The sequence below is a fragment of the Vulpes lagopus genome, chromosome 21, assembly GCF_018345385.1.
Source record: "Vulpes lagopus strain Blue_001 chromosome 21, ASM1834538v1, whole genome shotgun sequence".
Taxonomy (NCBI): domain Eukaryota; kingdom Metazoa; phylum Chordata; class Mammalia; order Carnivora; family Canidae; genus Vulpes; species Vulpes lagopus.
The window spans coordinates 35,421,898-35,441,918 of NC_054844.1; the positions used below are offsets into that span (position 1 = coordinate 35,421,898).

The window sequence follows — 20,021 nt, forward strand, 5'->3', positions numbered from 1 at the left end:
GTAGCTATACTAATACCAGACAAAACAAATTTTGAGTCTAAAGTTCTTATAGACAAAGAACCTCTTTTTGTAATGCTAAGAGTCAACCTATCAAGAAAATATAACAATTATAAACAGATATGCACCTAACAACAGAGTCTTAAAATACATGAAGCAAAAACAGACAAAAATGAGAAAGAAAATAGACAATTCAACAATAATTGTTGGAGACTTTATGCCAAACTTAATGGATAGGACAGCTTGGTGGAAGATGACAAGGAAATAGGAAACTTAACAGCACTATAAATCAAATAGACCTCCCAGAATCTATAGAACACCCAGCAGAAGCAGAATACACATTCTCCTAAGCTGCACATGAATAATTCTCTTGGATAGACTATATGTTAGTTCATAAAAGAAGGGTATTAGTTTCCTGTGACTGGTGCAACCAATTGACACAATCTTGATGACTTAAAACAACAGAAATTAATGTCCTCAAAATTTTAGAGGTTAGAAGTGCAAAATAAGTAGTGTTGACCAAAATCAAGGTGTGAGCTTGGCTGTAACCCCTCCAAAGGCTCTAGAGGAGAATCCATTTTTTGCTCCAGCATCAACTGGTTGCCAGCATTTTTAGTGGTGGCCACATCACTTCAATCTCTGCCTCCATCTTAACATCAGCTTCTGTTCTTGATGGTGTAGTCAAATTTTTTCTGCCTCTCCTTATAAGGATACATGTTATTGTACTTAGGGCCCACCCAAATAATCCAGAATAATTTCCTAATCTCAAAATCCTTAGTTTAGTCACATTTGCAAAGATCTGTGTACCAAATAAAGGAACATTTACCAGGGCAGCCTAGGTGGCTCAGCAGTTGAGCGCCTGCCTTCAGTCCAGGGCATGATCCTGGAGAGCCGGGATCGAGTCCCACGTCTGGCTCACTGCATGGAGCCTGCTTCTCCCTCTGCCTGTGTCTCTGCCTCTCTCTGTGTCTCTCATGAATAAATAAATAAAATCTTTAAAAAAAAGTAACATTTACCAGTTCCAGCAAATAGGATACGTTTCAATAAATTTCAAAGGATTGAAATCATACAAAGCTTCTTTCCAGCCACAGAAGAATTAAATTAGAAATTAATAACAGAAGGAAATTTGGGAAATTCACAAATATGTATAAATCAAATAAAATATTCCTAAACATATGATGAGTCAAGAAGAAATCACAAGGAAAATTATAAAATGCTTTGAGATGAATGAAAAACACAACAGGGGTGCATGGGTGGCTCAGTTGGTTGGGCATCCAACTCTTTGATTTTGACTCTGGTCATGATCTCAGGGTTGTGAGGTCAAGCCCTGCGCTGGGCTCTACACTGCGCAGAGAGCTTGCTTAAGATTCTCTCTCTCTTTCTCTCTGCCCCTTCCACCTACCTCTCCATGTCTTAAAAAGACAACAACCACACACACACATACACACACACCCCAAAACCTATGGGATGCAGCAAAAGCAGTGGCCGATGTAAACGCAAAAATCCATTTAAAAAGGATAACACACCAAAACCACCTAGAATTTATCTTGGGAATGCAAGATTGGTTCAACATACAAAAATCAGTAACTGTCGGGATCCCTGGATGGCTCAGCAGCTTAGTGCCTGCCTTTGGCCCAGGGTGTGATCTTGGAGTCCCAGGATCGAGTCCCACGTCGGGCTCCCTGCATGGAGCCTGCTTCTCCCTCTGCCTGTGTCTCTGCCTCTCTCTCTGTGTCTCTCATGAATAAATAAATAAGTTTTTTTTAAAAAAATCAGTAACTGTAATACACCATTCAAATAGAATAAAAGACAAAAACCACACGACTGAACACATCAATAGATGCAGAGAAAACATTTCACAACATTCAATATTCTTTCATGGTTAATTCACTCACAAAAAATAGAAGGCAACATCCTCAACCTGATAAAGCACATCTACAAAAAACAAACAGAAACAGCACATTATATTTAATGGTGAAAGACTGAAAGCTTTTTCCTTTAAGATCAGGAACACAAGGATGTCCACTCTTGCCACTGCTGTTCAATGTTGTACTGGAGATTTTAACTGGGCTTTCACACAAAACAAAAGAAGTGGGGGAAGGTAAAGGAAGAAGAGAGAAAGGGAGAGAAAAAAGAAGGGGGTAGCAAATGGGGATGGGGCTGAGGGGGATGGGAGTGCGTAAGAGAAGGGAAGGAAGGAAAGGAATCCAGGCTGGAAAGAAAGCAAAACTATCTATTTGTTGATGACATGTCTCATTAACAGAAAACTCTAAACAATCCACATGTACAGAGGGGGTAAAATCTATTAGAGCTAAAAAACAAATTTAGCACAGTTGCAGTATACAAGATCAACACATGAAAATGAGGTGTATTTCTATACATCAGCAACGAGCAATCTGAAAAGGAAACTAAAACAACTTACAACAGCATCAAAAAGAATAAAATATCTAGGAATAAATTAATACAATAAATGCTACAAGTTAAAAAAAAACTCTACAAATTGTTGAAAAAATTAAAGACAAATGGAAAGTCTGTTTATGGATTGTAGTGCTTGCTTCGGCAGCACATACACTAAAATTGTTTATGGATTGTAAGCCTTAATGTTAAGATGGCAATATTTTCTAAATGATCTAGATTCAGTAAAAGGTTAAGTAACTTCTTCCTAATGCTCATTGTATTAAATTGCAGTTGTCCACTCTTCCCTACAAATGTGCCCTTTGTGTTATGGTTTTGTAGTTTTTCTCATCAAGAAAAGTTAGACCTAGGATACCCTTGTAACTTGCTCTACTCGGAGATCCCTGGGTGGCTCAGTGGTTTAGCACCTGCCTTCAGCCCAGGGCGTGATCCTGGAGTCCAGGGATCGAGTCCCACATCGGGCTCCCTGCATGGAGCCTGCTTCTCCCCTGCCTGTATCTCTGCCCCTCTCTCTATGTCTCTCATGAGTAAATAATAAAATCTTAAAAAAAAAAAGTAACTTGCCCTACTCAGTAGAATGCACCAAAAGTGATGTTAGAGTTCTTAGCCTGGGCGTCAAGAGTCCTTGGGTACTCTCTCTCTCTCTCTCTCTCTCAACGCTGCCACTGCCATAAGAACAAGCTTGGGCTAACATACTACAGACGAGAGACCATGCGAAGCAGAGACAAGTCATCTCAGATAATAGCATCACCCTAGCCCAGCCTCCCTGTCAGGTGACCACGATACACAAGAATGCGAGGTCAACCAACTGCAGACTTGTGGGAAATGTTCTAAACCACTCAATCTTGGGGATAGTTTATGGTAGGATAACCAGTTCAGTCACTTAGCCAGTAAGTGGCAGCATCACACACACATTGACACAAAGAGACGACTTGTGTTGTTTCATCCATACAGCTTGGTGATTGGAAACTAAGAAATATAATTTCACTCAAACTCACAGCTTGTCTCTTCCCATTAAGCGTCCAGGGTTCAATAAGGAACTACAGTCTGGCAAATGCTGATGGTGGTAGAATAGCACTGGCTAATAAATAGAGGCTGGTCTTGGCCCTTTCCAGAGCAGTCTGCTGAATGAAGATCCCCTTTGGAAGACACCTGCCACTGGATCAGTGGACACTAGTCTTCTGTAGTAGGAACCATGGTCCAGAGGACAAGAGGCTCTGTTCGTGCTAGTGACATTTGCTCTGACCAAAGTGCAGTGTTGAAGGCCAGAGCCGCTGTGCTACCTACCACTGCTGGAGTGCACTTCTTTCCCCACTGTTCTTCAAGGAAAGGTAAAATCTGTCATTTTCTTCATTTGATAAAATATCCACTATGTCTTAGACACTGTTTTAGGTGCTAAGGATGTCACAGTGAATAAAAACAAGGCCCTTCCCCACTTGAGCTTGTATTTCAGTGGAGGAGCCAAACAATATGCATAAATATGTAACTCCTGAATGATGTGAATTAAAAGGAAGGATTAAGGTGAGAGGGATAGGGCATATAATCAAATTTGGATGTCTGGGAAGACTTCTCTAAGATGACACTTGAGCAAAGATCTGAGTTAAGTGGAGGAAGACATGTAGACACTGGATTAGTAATCCAGTGTGGGAACAGTACATTCAGTGCTCCTGAGGCAGGAACATGCTTGGTCTAATTTCATTAGCAAGCGGCTAATGAACTGGAGCCAAATGACTAAGGTGGAGAAAGCCATGGGCCAAGTCATGCAGAAGCTAATGGGCAACGAACAGCAAGAACCAGATTTTATTCTGTAGGAGACGTTACCTTTATTGGTAACTACTCTATAGCAGCACACAGTGTGAAAGAAGTTTGATGACTGGATAGAAAAAGAAAAAAAAATTTATATCATAAGGCAAACTGTAACCAGTCATGGCATGACTCATTTATGAAACTATGGAATTACTGCATCCACCTATTTTATCAAAATCTCTGTATATAAAGCCCCAGAATCAGTACTTTGTAAAACAAAACCTCTTATCCTTATAATGTATGGCTGTGTATGCAAAGGATATGTACCCAACTACAGTATGTGTCTCAGGCTCATTAAAGTTCTAAGTAGAAAGGTCTTAAAGTTATCTTTGAACTCTATTTACAAGTTTCTAAAATCAGCCCTTTTAGGGACAACTTTCCATCTTTTGTAATTTAACTCTAATAAAAAGATCAGTGTGGTAGTGAATTGTACACAGAGCGCATTAAATAGCTGTTGGATGGGTGGCAAGTATCTTAAGAGTTCAGCAACAAGTATGTTGGTCACTATTGTTCAGGGGTGCTTTTATCACAGTAGTAACTGTGTAACTCATGGCATTTTCATTATTGCTGCAGCAGTAGGAAAGTTCTAACTTAAATTAAGCACTCTGTTGACACAACATGTGTAGGATGCAAAATATTTGAAATCCGTGATTTAGATAGGTGAATTAACAAATGCATAGATCAATGGGATTTCTAACCTACTACCAGACATTGCATTATGCAGAATTATCCAAACATTAAAAAAAAAAAACCTTATGCTAGAAAACTTAGTACACAATTTAAAGAGAAAAAAATTTATTGCAATATAAAATGCACTTTTATAAAATGTCCACAGAAGGCATGTAATTCTTCACTGCTTTATAAATTTACTGGGAATACTTTAATCACCTTCTATTGTTATGATGATGTCACCTAAACATCCTGTAAACAATGAGTTATACTCTATAACAAATGCATCACTGATTTTCAGCAATCTTGGTTTAATAATAATTAGTTTAAGACTATATAATCACATCTATATTCTGGAATGTCCATTTTCTTTCATGTAGTGTAGTAGAATTTAGACTATAATTGCACATGAATGGTACAGAAAAACATTCACTACCAAATTAATTTTATACCTTCATGACAGGTTTTACATTCTTTCTGATTGAAAATACAGCTTCAGCTATGGTCTGCAATGCAGCTCTAGGATTCTCAATGCAGTAGTGTGTGTGTGTGTGTGTGTGTGTGTGTGTGACTGCGCGCGCACGTTTGTGTGTCTATGTGGGCACCCATGAAACAACCTAAAGTGTATCTTTAGTAAACAAGTGCAACATTACTGCCAATCACTTTGCATGTTTAAATAGTACAGTCTGATTATTTGTAAACAAACAAACCCCACACAAATACCCTTAACTCTAGAAAAAAAATCCTGTCAACCCATAATTATTCTAATAGGCTTTACTTGAACACACATTGAATTTTTGAAAGGTGCATATAGTACCTTAGATAATAAGGTATAAAATGTGTTTCATATTTTATACTATGAAATGTGCATTTCTAATGTTTTATGCAGCATAAAGTTTAGATCAAGAAATTCTAAATCCTGGATCCCCACAGTTCATTTAGAAAACTCCTCAAAGTTATGGCTCTTGCAGCAGGTTTATCAGATTTAACATGACGAAGTGTCCTAACTCCTTCCCTATTTCAAGTATCCAAAAAAAAAAAAAGGCTCAAAATTTCTATGGGTTGTACTGAAAATGCAAACCTTTAAAACAGTTAAATGTGCTCTGAAATAAGATATAAATTGAAACAAGATTCCTAAGTGTTTAATTTGTGTTAGGCTGATTAAGTACTAGGACTTTCAAACAATTTTATGAAATCTGCGTATTTGCTCAAAAGTAATAAAGAACATAATAATCTGCCTATTAATATATGGTTCTGGAGAAAAATCAATCTTGATGTTTAAGACTTTTTCAACATTATTGACTTTAGTTTTTTTTTAACATTAATTTAATATTCAATCTGAACATAAATATTTGGCCTCAAACTACTTATAATGGAATGACTTACTTTTGAAAATGAAACTTTTTAAAGCACTAGAAAGAGAAAACTAAAGCTGTTTAAATGTCTTTCAACGTCATCAGAAATCCTGCAGTATAGAAAATATATGGTACCTTTAAGGTTTCAGAATGAACTGATCTTCTGAAATTTTAATGCCATTTAAAAAACCAAAAAAGTCAAATAGAAAAGACTGCTGCAATAAAGCACGGTTTCTAAAAGTTGCAGACATGATCCCACATCTGAGAGCACTGCTTCTCAGAGTCAGCAACGTTTTACCTTTACCTAGGCACACTAGGTTCTCAGCTGAGAAAATAATCTAATCTGGTCCTTAACATATTCATTTAGTGGTATGAATACTTTAAGGTCTTTCTCCCTTCAAGAAAAAACTTGATGTCCCACTAAAAAGTAGTAAGGAGTGTATCTTATTTTGAGACATTAGACTTTCTGGAACTGGCCCAACTGTATAAAATTTTAAGAAGTGTGTGAAAGTATGGAATCACTATTACTCTGTGAAAAGAGTGTGACAAAATTAAACATCACTATGTTGAACGCTTTTCTAGCTGTAACTCAAAAATAGAAATCATGAGTCTTCTATAACCTTAATTTTAAAAACACACAGAAGTGAAAAGTGCTATTTTTCAAAAAGTACAATTTTCCCCCTACTATGTATCAACATGGAATGATTTCAGTTCTCCTGTACTAAAAGCTGGACTTTTAAAAAACTAGTATTGTAATGCTTAATATAATGACTTTAATCAGCAGCGGCTTCACTTTCAGCTGGACCCCTTATAAGTCTTCGAATTCCTCTTTTTCCTGCAGGACCTTTTGGTTTTGCAAAACTTTGCTTATGTGCATGCTGCTTTGGGTGTACTTCTTCATAAAGGAAGTCTGCTGTCAACTCATCCCCATTGTCTATCTCAATCTGTAAGAGATGGAATTGGTAAAGTGTGATACTATACGAAAAAGACAACATTCAAAACCTAGTGCAAGCATGGTGCCAGTTTTCAGGTGTAATAAATACGTAACACCTATTCTAGCAGGAGAGTATCAAGGACCGTATGTAAATAGTTTCACTTTCACATTTTTTGGGGAGGGAAACCCCTCCCTGGGGTTGTGAGTTGCCTGAACACATAATCAGCAATAATCATTTTCTATTTGGTTCCTCTTTCTTCTTCTACCTAATATATAAGAAGCCACCACTATATTCTCAAGATGCTCTGCTTTGGTACACTATACATATCCAAGAAACATTACTCATTAGTGCCTTTGTTACTTGAGTCACTTGAAATTACTCTAGAACAGGGCCAAATTTAACCCAAATTAAGAGGTGCTTTACATTTTTACAGGGCTATAAACATAAAATAATAAAGCAAACAAGAGTATGTAACAAAGACCATATGCAGCCTGGTGAAACACAGTATTTACTATCTGGTCTTATAGTAGAAAAAGTCAGCCATAAAGGGTTAGTACCCAATACACTGGCAGTTTGTAGGGATGTGTGTTTTAATGGGTTGAAGGGTTCAAGAATAAACCACATCTTTACCCATGCCTCATTTGCATTTAAGAAAATAAATTTAATTAAATTGGTAGCTTAGCTCCCCAAATGCAAATGTTTATGCCCATTCCCTCCTTACTCAACAACTAGATTCTCAACCATCCCATGGTTCAGTTACAAATGGAGATTCTAGTTCCTTATTAATAGCAAGTGTTGAGACAAGCACAGGTATGTAGATCTAGCAGCACTGTCCAGAATTTTCTGCAATATGGAAATGTTCTCTAAATTCTGCACTTTCCAATACAGTAGCCACTAGCCACTTGTAGCTACAAACACTTGAAATATGGCTAGTGTGATTAAGAAACTGAATTTAAATTTTATTTAATTTTAATTTATATTTAAATTTAAATAGCCACATGTAGCTTAATGGCTGCATATTAGCACAGATCTATAAGGAGCCTGGAGCAATGATAGATCTTCCCCAGGCACTTAAGAGTAAAGGAGACCCTGAAGATTTATGATGAGAACAAGAAAAAAATACTTTCATTAATAAATCATGATACATCATGAACTACATGAAAAAGACAATAAAGATCTAACAAATACTGAAATTTAAAAATAAATAGGTAATTTTACCTTTCTAATGACATCCATTTGTAGTTGTCTTTCTACAATTTCTAGCAGAGGGCTCTTGCAGCTAGAATATAACATCCGTTCTCTTATACTGCATGTGTATCCAGGCATTGAATAAATAAAAACTGTAAGTCAAAATAATAAATACAATTAGCATTACAACAATTAAAGCAAATACTAAACTTCACAGAATTATAGCTAAGTCTTCCGGGCAAGAGTGAGAATACAGTATTAAAATACCAAAAAGCCAACTGAAAGTAACATGTTAAAGCAATATATTATATACCTATGGACTCCAAATAGTCTCCTTCATGGGAATGTTTATACAGGAAGAAATGGTAACGTGCTGAATCCTTGGGAATCCTCTTTGGCAAATCTTTTAGTTCTGTATTTGTTGTGTTGGCCAAAATTATAATTTCATTTTTTATATCTATTTCCTGTCAATAAGAAATAGCTTCATTAAAACAGATACACAGCAATTTAAAAATTGTAATAAAAAAAACTAGCAGAGGGACGCCTGAGTGGCTCAGCGGTTTAGCGCCCGCCTTCAGCCCAGGGCGTGATCCCGGGGTCCTGGGATCAGGTCCCATGTCGGGCTCCCTGCATGGAGCCTGCTTCTCCCTCTGCCTGTGTCTCTGCCTCTCTCTGTCTCTCTCATGAATGAGTAAATAAAATCTTTAAAAACAAAACAAAACAAAACAGAACAAAAAAACCTAGCAGACAAGGGGAAACTTATACAGGTTTGACTTTTCACAGTGAACATATATTGTCTTGAACAAAACAATTTTAAATCCATTAAAAATAAACCTTACATGAACCATGAGACACCAGAAAGAACTGCCATTTCATAATTATGTCTCTTACCAATTGCACATAGTTGAGCTGTCTGTTACTTAATTTTTCCAAAGCCTGAAAAGCTTCTCGAGAAATAGGAAATGCTACTCCTTGTAGTGTTTGATGCTTAGTGTCCACACCCACGTCAGTTTGTACCTAAGAATGACAAATTTAATTTATTGAAGTTTTAGCACTTAGCAGTGTCATACACCAAAGATAAGAAACCCAATCTCTATCAAGTGTCATTCCACCCTTGCCCATTCTAATATGACTAACACTTAAAATACTATAAACTTAAAATGTAAGTGATTTCTCACATTTGTTCACGTTCTGCTAGCATTCTGTCAACATGCAGAGTGCATGACACATCTTTATGAAATGCTGGGAGTGAACATTTGAGTGAGTATGCAGTGTTAGTGGGGCTTTGGGGGAGGTTGTTTATATGTTTGGTTTGGCACATTTGCAATGAACTATATAAGTTCAAGTTTCAAGTGTCCTCAGATTACAAGTTTTAATTACAAAATTTTATTTGATAGAATTTATGAACATGTGGTATATTATGTGATGTGTATCAAACTTTACTTTGTTCTGTTAGACATAAAATGCAACACAAACACCATGCATTGAATTGAAAGGAGTACGAACAGTATACAAAGACACAACACAGCTCAACAAATTATATACTACTGCAGAAGTTCCAGACTCAGAGCTTACATTACTAAGAACATGGGTGGGCAAATACTAGAAAAGAGAACTTCAAGAAAGCTTTCAATGCACATGTTTTAAGACTTTTACAGGGTCTCATTTGCAGTGTTGCAACAGAAAGTCAAATAGAAATTTTACTTTTAGAAAAACGAATGGAGATTCTACAGCATAAATGATACTGGATAATGAAAACATCATAGAACATATGCAAATGCATACCCCAATACGATCCTCTGGGCTCTGATTGCAAGGAATAAAACAAACTATCAAACTTGTAAAAAAAAAAAAAAATCACATAAAAATCTTCACTCAAATAACTTGAGTTAAAATAATATAAAGATAGATCCTTGCTATCAGGTTAATATGAAATAATATTCAATCACTTTCCAGACTGAATCCTATTAGTCACTCAGACTAATGAATAGTGTTTCCTGCTACCTGTTCTTTCCTATAAGATCCCAGTAGAAACACAGTAGTTATTTTAACTTGTAATTAGAACAGCTGCAGTGAACACATTAGAAATATAAGCTATAATATGGATGAAAGTTATTGACTCTAATATAACTGAGTTAAACAAATACTCAAAAAAAAACATCTCCCATATATACATATGCATCCAAGTAGTGTTCATAGAAGTTAATTTATAGAGCTTCTAGAGTTACTAAATACAGCATTTACCTTTTATCCTCTTTAGTCACCAAACAAAATAATGTAATAAAATAGAACGTAACAAAACAAACCTACTTTGGCAACCTCATTAGACATGATTCTTTGCACTAAATGGGTAACACACATGTTCCCGTTTATTTAGTATTCAATGTACAAAGTTAAAAAAAAGGTGTGCTGTCAACAGGAAGATATACTATTCTGTAACATAGATTACAAATACAGGAGGAAACTACTTATGAAATTGGTATGAATTTTAATATTTATTTTAAATTTTTTTCCTGAACAGTCTTGTCTCTAAACTATGCAGAATAAATGTAAGCTACCTAACTTACCTCTACATCTAATTAATTAAAAATATTTTTTCACTTAAAACCTTGCAAGAGTATCAAAACTGTAATTTACCTCATTAATTTTAATCTGTCGTAATTCTTCCTCAGCTGCAGTCAGTGGGGCAGGAGAAGATTGTGATAGCAAGTATTTTTTATATCCATTTAATGATACATCTTCCTGTAAACACAGAAATGGACTGTCATTAGTTATCCTCTGGAAGTAAAACCTCCATTAAGTTACTTTAAGAAAAACATTATTATTTTGATTGAAAAATATTACTATTTATTTTTCAAAAGTCCTGTATTGTACAGGTTTCAAAAAACTTTAAGGGGGAATATTTACATTTCATCTCCTAAGTTTTCCAATTACTAAATCTTTTGTATGAGTGTGATGGTGGTGATGCCAGTCACATTATGAACTTGGTCATGTTCAAGTTTACAGGACAATTATAATTAGCCTGGGGAAGTCTGCCCCATAACTATTCAATAATCAACACATTCAGATTCTGAATTCTCTATTATAATGATTTATATAATTTCTCTAAGCTATTCATAGAAAATGACTGTAGTTCTTATTTAAAGGAATAATATATTCTGAAGAGGTAGACTTTTTCATCAGAATTTTGTGATTTAGAAGACTGAGAATACAAAGAGTTGAGAAACCAGGCCATCTCACAATTACTGGTGAGTAAGCAAAATATCCCCATCCAATCTTGTGGTCTATCCACTAGGTAATTTTACTGTTGAAGAAACATTTCAGTTTTCTTAATTTTGTGTATATATGTATAAATATGTCTTTACCACATTCATTTTATAACAAAGTAAGTTCTTAATCACAATTTAACTAATTAAATGTATTAATTAATCAACTATCCCAATAAATTACACGCCTCAATGTTCCTGGCTTAAATAATATGCATAGTTACTGCTTCTACAACATGGGTATAAATGTCCAAAATATTTTAAAATTACTCTCTCTTTCAAGTGGTCTCTCATTTTACTGAGCCTGTTTCCCTTCCCTTAAAGTGAAACGGTTGACCTAATAAATAAGGCGTAGAATTAGACGATCTCTAAGGTATAGGATAGTTTCTGAAGACTAACAAAGGAGATTCCAACATATTTTAAAAAGGTAAATACACAGGACGCCTGGGTGGCTCAGTGGTTGAGCGTCTGCCTTCGGCTTAGGGCATGATCCTGGGGTCCCTGAATTGAGTTCCACATCAGGCCTCCCACGGGGAGCCTGCTTTTCCTCTGCCTATGTCTCTGCCTCTCTCATGAATAAATAAAAATTTTAAAATCTTAAAAAAAAAAAGGTAAATACATGTTTTAGTTATCTTATGAAATATAATAACATTTTCTCTTATGCTTACAGATTCATTAGTCTGATTTCATATCAATTACTGATTACCTAGGAGTTCTTATATTGGTTTAATTGCAACATGTGGAATCCACATAAAAATATAAATTTTGTACCTTTACTGTTCCAAAGACTTCATCTTTAATGTGGCCACCTCCAAATTCCTTTTTCAGAGTTGCTCTTGTTGCTGCATACAACATTTTTTGACGAACCTAGTTAAGTTGTAATAAAGTTTACTTAGCAGTTTATAGATGAAAACTATCACTGCAAAAAAAGTACTTTCGGGGATCCCTGGGTGGCGCAGTGGTTTGGCGCCTGCCTTTGGCCCAGGGCGCGATCCTGGAGACCCGGGATCGAATCCCACATCAGGCTCCCGGTGCATGGAGCCTGCTTCTCCCTCTGCCTGTGTCTCTGCCTCTCTCTCTCTCTCTCTGTGACTATCATAAATAAAAAAACAAAAAAAACAAAAAAAACAAAAAAAGTACTTTCTGAATATATTAAAATCTTCAAGCACATTAAACATAAACTGTGATAAAGCTGAAGTGTATGGGCTGTAATATGCTGAAGTACAGGTGCACAAATAGCCATCATAACACTTCATATATTAAGGTAGATTTCACTTTATAATATGTCATGTTTCACAAAAAGCGAGAAACTAAATTTTAAAAAATTACTCACTTTTCAAAGTATTCAATGAATTCAATGTTTAAAAAAAAAACTACTTAAAATACTACTTTAAAATACGAAGAAGAAAACATCACTTGAAATGAAGTAACCTGGATACTGACATTTTACTCCAAGCAAATCTAGATCAGATGTTACTCAGCTGTTTCAGACTCAAATGTTCATGGCATACCTATGGCATATACGATTCTATGAGGAATACAAAGATGAAAACAACTACAATATCAACTATTATTAAAGAGTCTAATAGAACTATTGAAAACTACTAAAGGTAACTGCCAACCAACAGGAATAGCTTTATGATACTGCACCGTCAAATCCAGTAGTCTGAATCAGTCTACTAACCAACTTTCCTAAAAGAAATATTGTGTGTTTGCCTACCATTTGAATGGTAGCTATTAATATTTAATGTAATTTTTTATTAGCTCTCAGAATTATTCAAAGTATTACTCTGAGCACAGTCATTTATATATAATTGCCAAAGATTTTTCAATTTAAAATAAGATAATTCTGTTGATTTCAAGGTCAACACTTCTGAATCTAAGTACATTACTCCCAATTACCAATATAAGGATTTTCTTCATGATCATTCCCTTTCATGGGAAATAACTATTGCTTCTCAACTTTCTCTTGGCCTAGGAATATTTCAGAAAAAAAGATCTCTAGCATTTAACATTAAGCAAAACAAATTACAAAAAAATTACTTACATGAGAATGATCTGGAGACCAGGCAATAAATATCCATTCATATCCCTGGGCATTCTGAGAATCTAACCTGAATAATATATAGCACGGTTGTTTGTCCTCCAGTAGGGGTAAAACAAAGGAATCATAATCCTTATCCCAGGAATCTGAAGGCTGACTATATGATCCAATCACAAGTTTCTCTATGAAGAACAATTTTTAAGACACATGAATTTTTTAAATACCAAATGGTAATGAAGAAGAAAAGAATTAATAACACAGTCATCTCCTATTATCATTCATATCAAGATGTTAAAAAAGAAAAGACTGCAACACAAAAAATAATTATGGTATAAAGCATTAAAAACAGATACGGGAGCACCTGGGTGGCTAGTTGGTAAGCATCTGCCTTCCACTCAGGTCATGATCCCAGGTTCCTGGGATTGAGGCCCATGTTGGGCTCCCTGCTCAGCAAGGAGTTTGCTTCTCCCTCTCCCTTTGCCCTGCTTTCTCTCTCTCAAATAAAATCTTTAAGAAAACAGATATGAAGATTTTATGAGTAACATAGTAAAATGTTATATTTAAAAATGACAAGAAAGGAACATATGATACAATTTTATTCATATTTAAAAGTAAATAGTAGAGCTGGATGGTTGAAGAATGGCTGATTATAGTCTATTTTCCAAAATGTTTATGCTCTAAGTTATCAACAAAATATGTACTAAATAGGGCAGCCCCAGTGGCGCAGCGGTTTGGTGCCCTGTGGCCCAGGGTGTGATCCTGGAGACCCAGGATCGAGTCCCATGTCGGGCTCCCTGCATGGAGCCTGCTTCTCCCTCTGCCTGTGTCTCTGCCCCTCTCTCTGTCGCTCATAAATAAATAAAATCTTAAAAAAAAATGTACTAAATAAGTATTATTGTTCAAAGACAGAATTTCTGAAACACTGAACTGTACAATAAGAAATATTAAATAAAACTAGGTTTAGTTTTATTTGGTCATATGTTGTTATTTTTTTTAAAGATTTTATTTATTTATTCATGAGAGACAGAGACAGACAGAGGGAGGGAGGGAGGAGGGGCAGAGGGAGAAGCAGGCTCCACACAGGGAGCCTGATGTAGGACTTGATCCTGGGTCTCCAGGATCAGGTCCTGGGCTGAAGGCGGTGCTAAACTGCTGAGCCACCCGGGCTGCCCTTATTTGGCTATAAGGCTACAAATGAAAAATTTTGTCCAGAAGCGTATGTTGGTGCAGTCATTTGGCAGAATCAAGTTAAATTGTGAATGTTCTCTGCATAGAGAATCTTGCACATATATACAGAAGTGTTCACCACACCACTATAGGAGAAGAGTGGCAGCTGCAAGTAGCCTAAGTGTTCATCAATAAGAGAATGATCACATAATTTGTAGCAAAGTTATATGATGAATTCATATTTAAAAATAATTGGTGGGGCAGCCCCAGTGGCTCAGCGGTTTAGCACCACCTTCAGCCCAGGGCCTGATCCTGGAGACCCGGGTTCGAGTCCCATGTCAGGCTCCTTGTATGGAGCCTGCTTCTCCCTCTGCCTGTGTCTTGCCTCTCTCTCTCTCTCTGCTGTGTCTCTGCCTCTCTCTCTCTCTCTCTCTCTCTCATGAATAAATAAAATCTTAAAAAAAAAAGTCAAAAAAAATTTTTTTAAATCTTAAAAAAAAAAAATAATTGGTGAAAAAAAATAATTGGTGAGCTCTCTGTCAAAAAATAAAATAATGTTTACAGAAAAAAGGATGCAGATGTCAGTTTACATGAACTTAAAAACTCAGAACAGCACTATAAGTTACATGAACTTAACTCAAAACAGCACTATATTATCTATGGATACATATAAAAACACACTGCAGAAATATAAAAACTCCTAATATAGTTGCCAGAGGAAGAGGAGTCAGGAAGTGAAACTGTTTAAAGGGGATGCCCGGGGACGCCTGGGTGGCTCAGCGGTGTCTGCCTTCCGCCCAGGGCGTGATCCTGGTCCGGGATCGAGTCCCGAGATCGAGTCCCGATCAGGCTCCCTGCATGGAGCCTGCTTCCCATTCTGCCTGTGTCTCTGCCTCTCTCATGAATAAATGAAATAAAATCCTTAAAAAAATAAAAAAAAAATTAAAGGGGATACCCTTATATCACAAAAATGTGAAGTTTAAAAAGAGCAAAGCAAAAAAAAAATTAAATAAAAAATAAAAATAAAAAGAGCTAAAGCAAATATGATAAAACATTAGCAGTTAATTAAAGAGGAGATGGAAGTATTTATTTATTATTTGTAATTTCCTTACATAAAAAATTTTTCTCAGAACAAAAAGTTCAGAAAATAATGAATTAGGAGAGTGTCATTTTCCTCTATACTGATCTAGTTAGACAAACTTCCATTTTATTCACTTAACTAGTCAGAAGTTAAAATTTAGCATTTAAAATTTAGCTCAATATTCCTAAAATATGCTGCTTTACAGTATGTTTATTCCTATCAAGAGTGGTTTTATATATATATATATATATATACACATACACACACACACACACACACACACACACAACTGCATATTTTTCAACCTGCACTAGTATTTTTAATATATAAGTGGAAAATGGAAAGTAAATGAAATTTACTTCCAGTTTGTAAAAGAACAAGTTATTTTTCCAAAACGAAATATTTCCAGGTATTTAAGAAATTAGGTCAATGGAGTATTTTAAGATTTTCATTTGTGAGAATATTAATTTTCCAAATTCAAATATAGCCAAATTAAAAGATTCTCCCACCCAATCAATTTCCCCACTAATAGAATTATTTTGAACAGATCAATTTGTAGTTTGTTACACTCTTAGGACTTTGTCCCAAAACAAGAAAGGGGGAATCATTTCTCCAGTACAGACTGCAATCCAGTGGAGAAAATGGGAGTTTGAAATCTTTGTTTCTACTTCAAAACTAACTTTACTAAGTAACAATTCTCAAGTAATTGTGGGGCTGGGAATCACCTGTCTACTGATTTCCATTCCAGAGATGGAAGCACTGACATTAGAAATGGGTTCTGATACAGAAAATGAAACACAAAGAAGTACAAAATGTCACACCAAAAAGACATCTTTCCGTTTCACTGAGAGTCAACTGCAGAATTCAGAGAGCAGGCAGCGGCCAAAGGGACATGAACAAATGTACAAGATCCAAGTTGCCTACAGGCAAGCTTTGAACTTGCTTTGCATTAATTAATAGTTCCAATCACTGACAATGGATTAGAAACATAAAAATATAATACTCAATAATCTAAGGACAAATATTTAAAAATGTGTAACTAACCATTTTCAATAGATATTTTTAGAAGTCTGTATTTTCCATTTCTTGCTCTGGCAAAGATATCCTTAACATCTTCACTTGCTGTGGAAAAAGGTAAAGACAAGTAAACCCATTTTTTATACTTATGTGTTACTACTTTCAAATGCTATGAGAGGAAATGAATTATAATACAAAGAAAAAAATCTTGATCATGTAGCATCCCCATATCAGTAATTTAAACTATAAAACTATAAAAAACCACGGATACTGTATACAGCTAAGAAATATTAATATAGCTTAAAAGTATATTAACTCTAATCTGTTTTAGCTAAAGAATTCCAAGCAGAAATAACACTGGGAGTGAAAATATTAAAGTTATTCAAATGCGATAGGGGTGAAAAAAACACCTGTACTGCTTTTGACTGAAAACCTTTCATTCTCTTCTAGTCCAATTTCAGGGTCATAAAAAAGATTCAATAATTCATTTTTATATTTTCACATTAAAAACAGTAAATATCTGATATCCCATCCTGATTACGCAAAAAGTCAATAAAGTGCCTTCCAGCTTGCACTTCTGGTAGTATTTCTCTAACTCGTATCTCTCAAAAACCTAGAGTTAAGTTTACTAAAGCAAATATATATTTAATAATCCTCGTGTTCCTAATAGAGCTTCAATTTCATTTTGGTTTCATTCTTGAGTTGTAGGAGAGCAAAAACAACCATGTAGGTAGTGATTGCTACCAGGCTCAAACACAAAAGTCAGCAACTACATATTTAAATGTCAAGCCAACTCAAAACAAAACAGGTGCTTTTAGGTCTGAGAGTATTTTGCTTCTGTTTGTGTGTGCAGGGAGAGGTGTGGGGTGGCCAGAGGCTCCCATGAACAAAACACAAGTAAACGTTCATCTGGGAAAAAAAATTAGTTGCTTGTGTGTTTTTTGTGCTTTTTTTTTTTTTTTTTTGCTTGTGTTTGTGTGTGCAGGGACGGGTGTGGGGCGGCCAGAGACTCCTACGAACAAAACACAAGTAAATGTTCATCTGGGGGAAAAAAATTAGTTGCTTGTGTGTTTTTTATGCCCCCCCCCTTTTTGCTTGTTTTTGTGTGTGTGTGTGCAGTAAAACACATTTTGCTTGTGTTTGTGTGTGCAGGGACAGGTGTGGGGCGGCCAGAGACTCCTACGAACAAAAGACAAGTAAATGTTCATCTGGGGGAAAAAAAAATGAGTTGCTTGTGTGTTTTCTGTGCTCTTTTTTTTTTTTTTTTTTTGCCTTGTGTGTGTGTGTGTGCAGCAAACACATTTTGCTTGTGTTTGTGTGTGCAGGGACAGGTGTGGGGCGGCCGGAGACTCCTACGAACAAAAAACACAAGTAAATGTTCATCTGGGGAAGAAAAGAAAAAAAAAAAATTAGTTGCCTATTAACAGGAAGAGCGTGGGTTCGTATTACTAGCACTTGTTAAGTCCTGGCGAGTAACCCCGGGATATAGGATTTGGTTGTGATGAGGGTGAGCGCCTCTAGACTGCCCACTGTCAGCCCAGGAAAATAACGGAGGTGCCGATGTACAGCTGCACGCCCCAGGTGCCCTCACGGGGTGGCTGAGGACAGCCCCGCGGATCAGCCTCTTCAGGTCCCGGGGGAGCGAGCGCCCAAGAAAGAGAGACCAACAGCCCATCCCGCACTCGGGACTTCCCCTCGGAGCACAAACTCAGGTTTCCATTTTGGAAGAAAACGCGGAAGAGTCTGGGCAGCGCCTTGAACGCGGGACGAGAAAGATTCCGGTGTGTCTCGCTTTACAATCAGAATCCTGCAACCGGGCAGCCCGGGAGGCTCGGCGGGTCGGCGCCGCCCTCAGCCCGGGCCCGGGGCCTGACGACCCTGGAGACCCGGGATCGAGTCCCGCGTCGGGCTCCCCGCGTGGAGCCTGCTCTCCCTCCGCCTGTGTCTCTGCCGCTCTCTCTGCTCTGTGTGTCTCATGAATAAGTAAATAAAATCTTAAAAAAAAAAATCTCCTGCAACGACCTCCCCTGCGCAGTGGAAGGAGGGCCGGCCCGTCGGTCCAGAGGAGCCCGGCCGCCCCCGCTGCCTCAGGTCTCCGCCGCCGGCCCGGCCCGAGGAAAGTTGGGCTGCGGGCAGGGGCGCTGGCGGGCACGCCCCCTCCGCCCGGGCCTCCTCGGAAACCCGCTGCCTCCGCTTCTGCCGATTTCCCGTCGGCCGGGAACGTGGCGGCGGCCGGGCCGGGAGCGCCGCAGGCAGGCCCCGAGCGCCGCGGGACCGGGCCGCCCCCGAGACCGGCTCCCTCCCCCCCGCCCGCCCCCCGGGGCTCTACTCCAGCCCGGCTCGTCTCGCAGCCCGCCCGGGGCCCTCCCGGGAGCCCCTGCCCCCGCGGGCCGCTCGGGGCGCCGTTACCTTGGATGCCGGTCTGATGGGACATGGCGGCGACCGCGGGCTCCCGGCTCCGGCGCTAAGTGCTGAGAGCGGCCCCGGCCGGCGCCTCCAGGAAGTGGTGGCTCCGCCGCCGGCCGCCGCGCGTCATCGGGCTGCGACCCGCGCGGCCGCCCCGCCCCGCCCAGCAAGGCCGACCGCGTCGTCGCGCGCCCGTGGCGTCAGCAAGCCGCGCCCCGCCTCCCCGCCGGTCGCGCTCGGCAGCCCGCAGGTCTGTAAGCGCGCTCTCCCGCGCCCGGGGTCGCGGCCGGGACACCTGCTCCTCGCGCCGCTCCGCCGCCGAGCCCGCGGGATGGCTTTGCCCTGCGCGGTCTGCCCTCCCCCGCCGACCCCGTCGCCACCGCCTTTCGCTAAGATGCTCAAAAGTGCAGATGACCTTTGTACCGAACGTGCATTTTCAATTTTAAAAAGAAGTGCACTCAGTAGCTTCCTCAGTTCACTCTTCCCGTAACCGATACGATCTGAAAGGTCACTCCCTGCCCCATTTTTTTAAAAGAATTTTATTTATTTATTCATGACAGAGAGAGAGAGAGAGAAAAGCAGAAACACAAGCAGAGGGAGCAGCAGGCTCCGTGCAGGGAGCCCGACGTGGGTCTCTATCCCGGGGCCCCAGGGTCAGGCCCTGGGCCGAAGGCA

At 38.4% G+C, this 20,021-nt stretch overlaps 1 protein-coding gene across 1 annotated transcript; it reads right to left on the reverse strand.

Annotated features, from left to right (window-relative positions):
- Nucleotides 1-4,996: 4,996 nt before the first annotated feature.
- Nucleotides 4,997-19,488, reverse strand: TWF1 (twinfilin actin binding protein 1). The gene is made up of 9 exons (XM_041736682.1): nt 19,350-19,488; nt 16,968-17,045; nt 13,679-13,857; nt 12,403-12,498; nt 11,003-11,107; nt 9,257-9,382; nt 8,679-8,829; nt 8,396-8,517; nt 4,997-7,186 (listed from the first exon to the last, which is right to left on the reverse strand). The coding sequence occupies exons 1-9, from the start codon at nt 19,372-19,374 to the stop codon at nt 7,016-7,018; spliced, it is 1,053 nt and encodes a 350-aa protein (XP_041592616.1). The 5' UTR covers nt 19,375-19,488; the 3' UTR covers nt 4,997-7,015.
- Nucleotides 19,489-20,021: the final 533 nt, after the last annotated feature.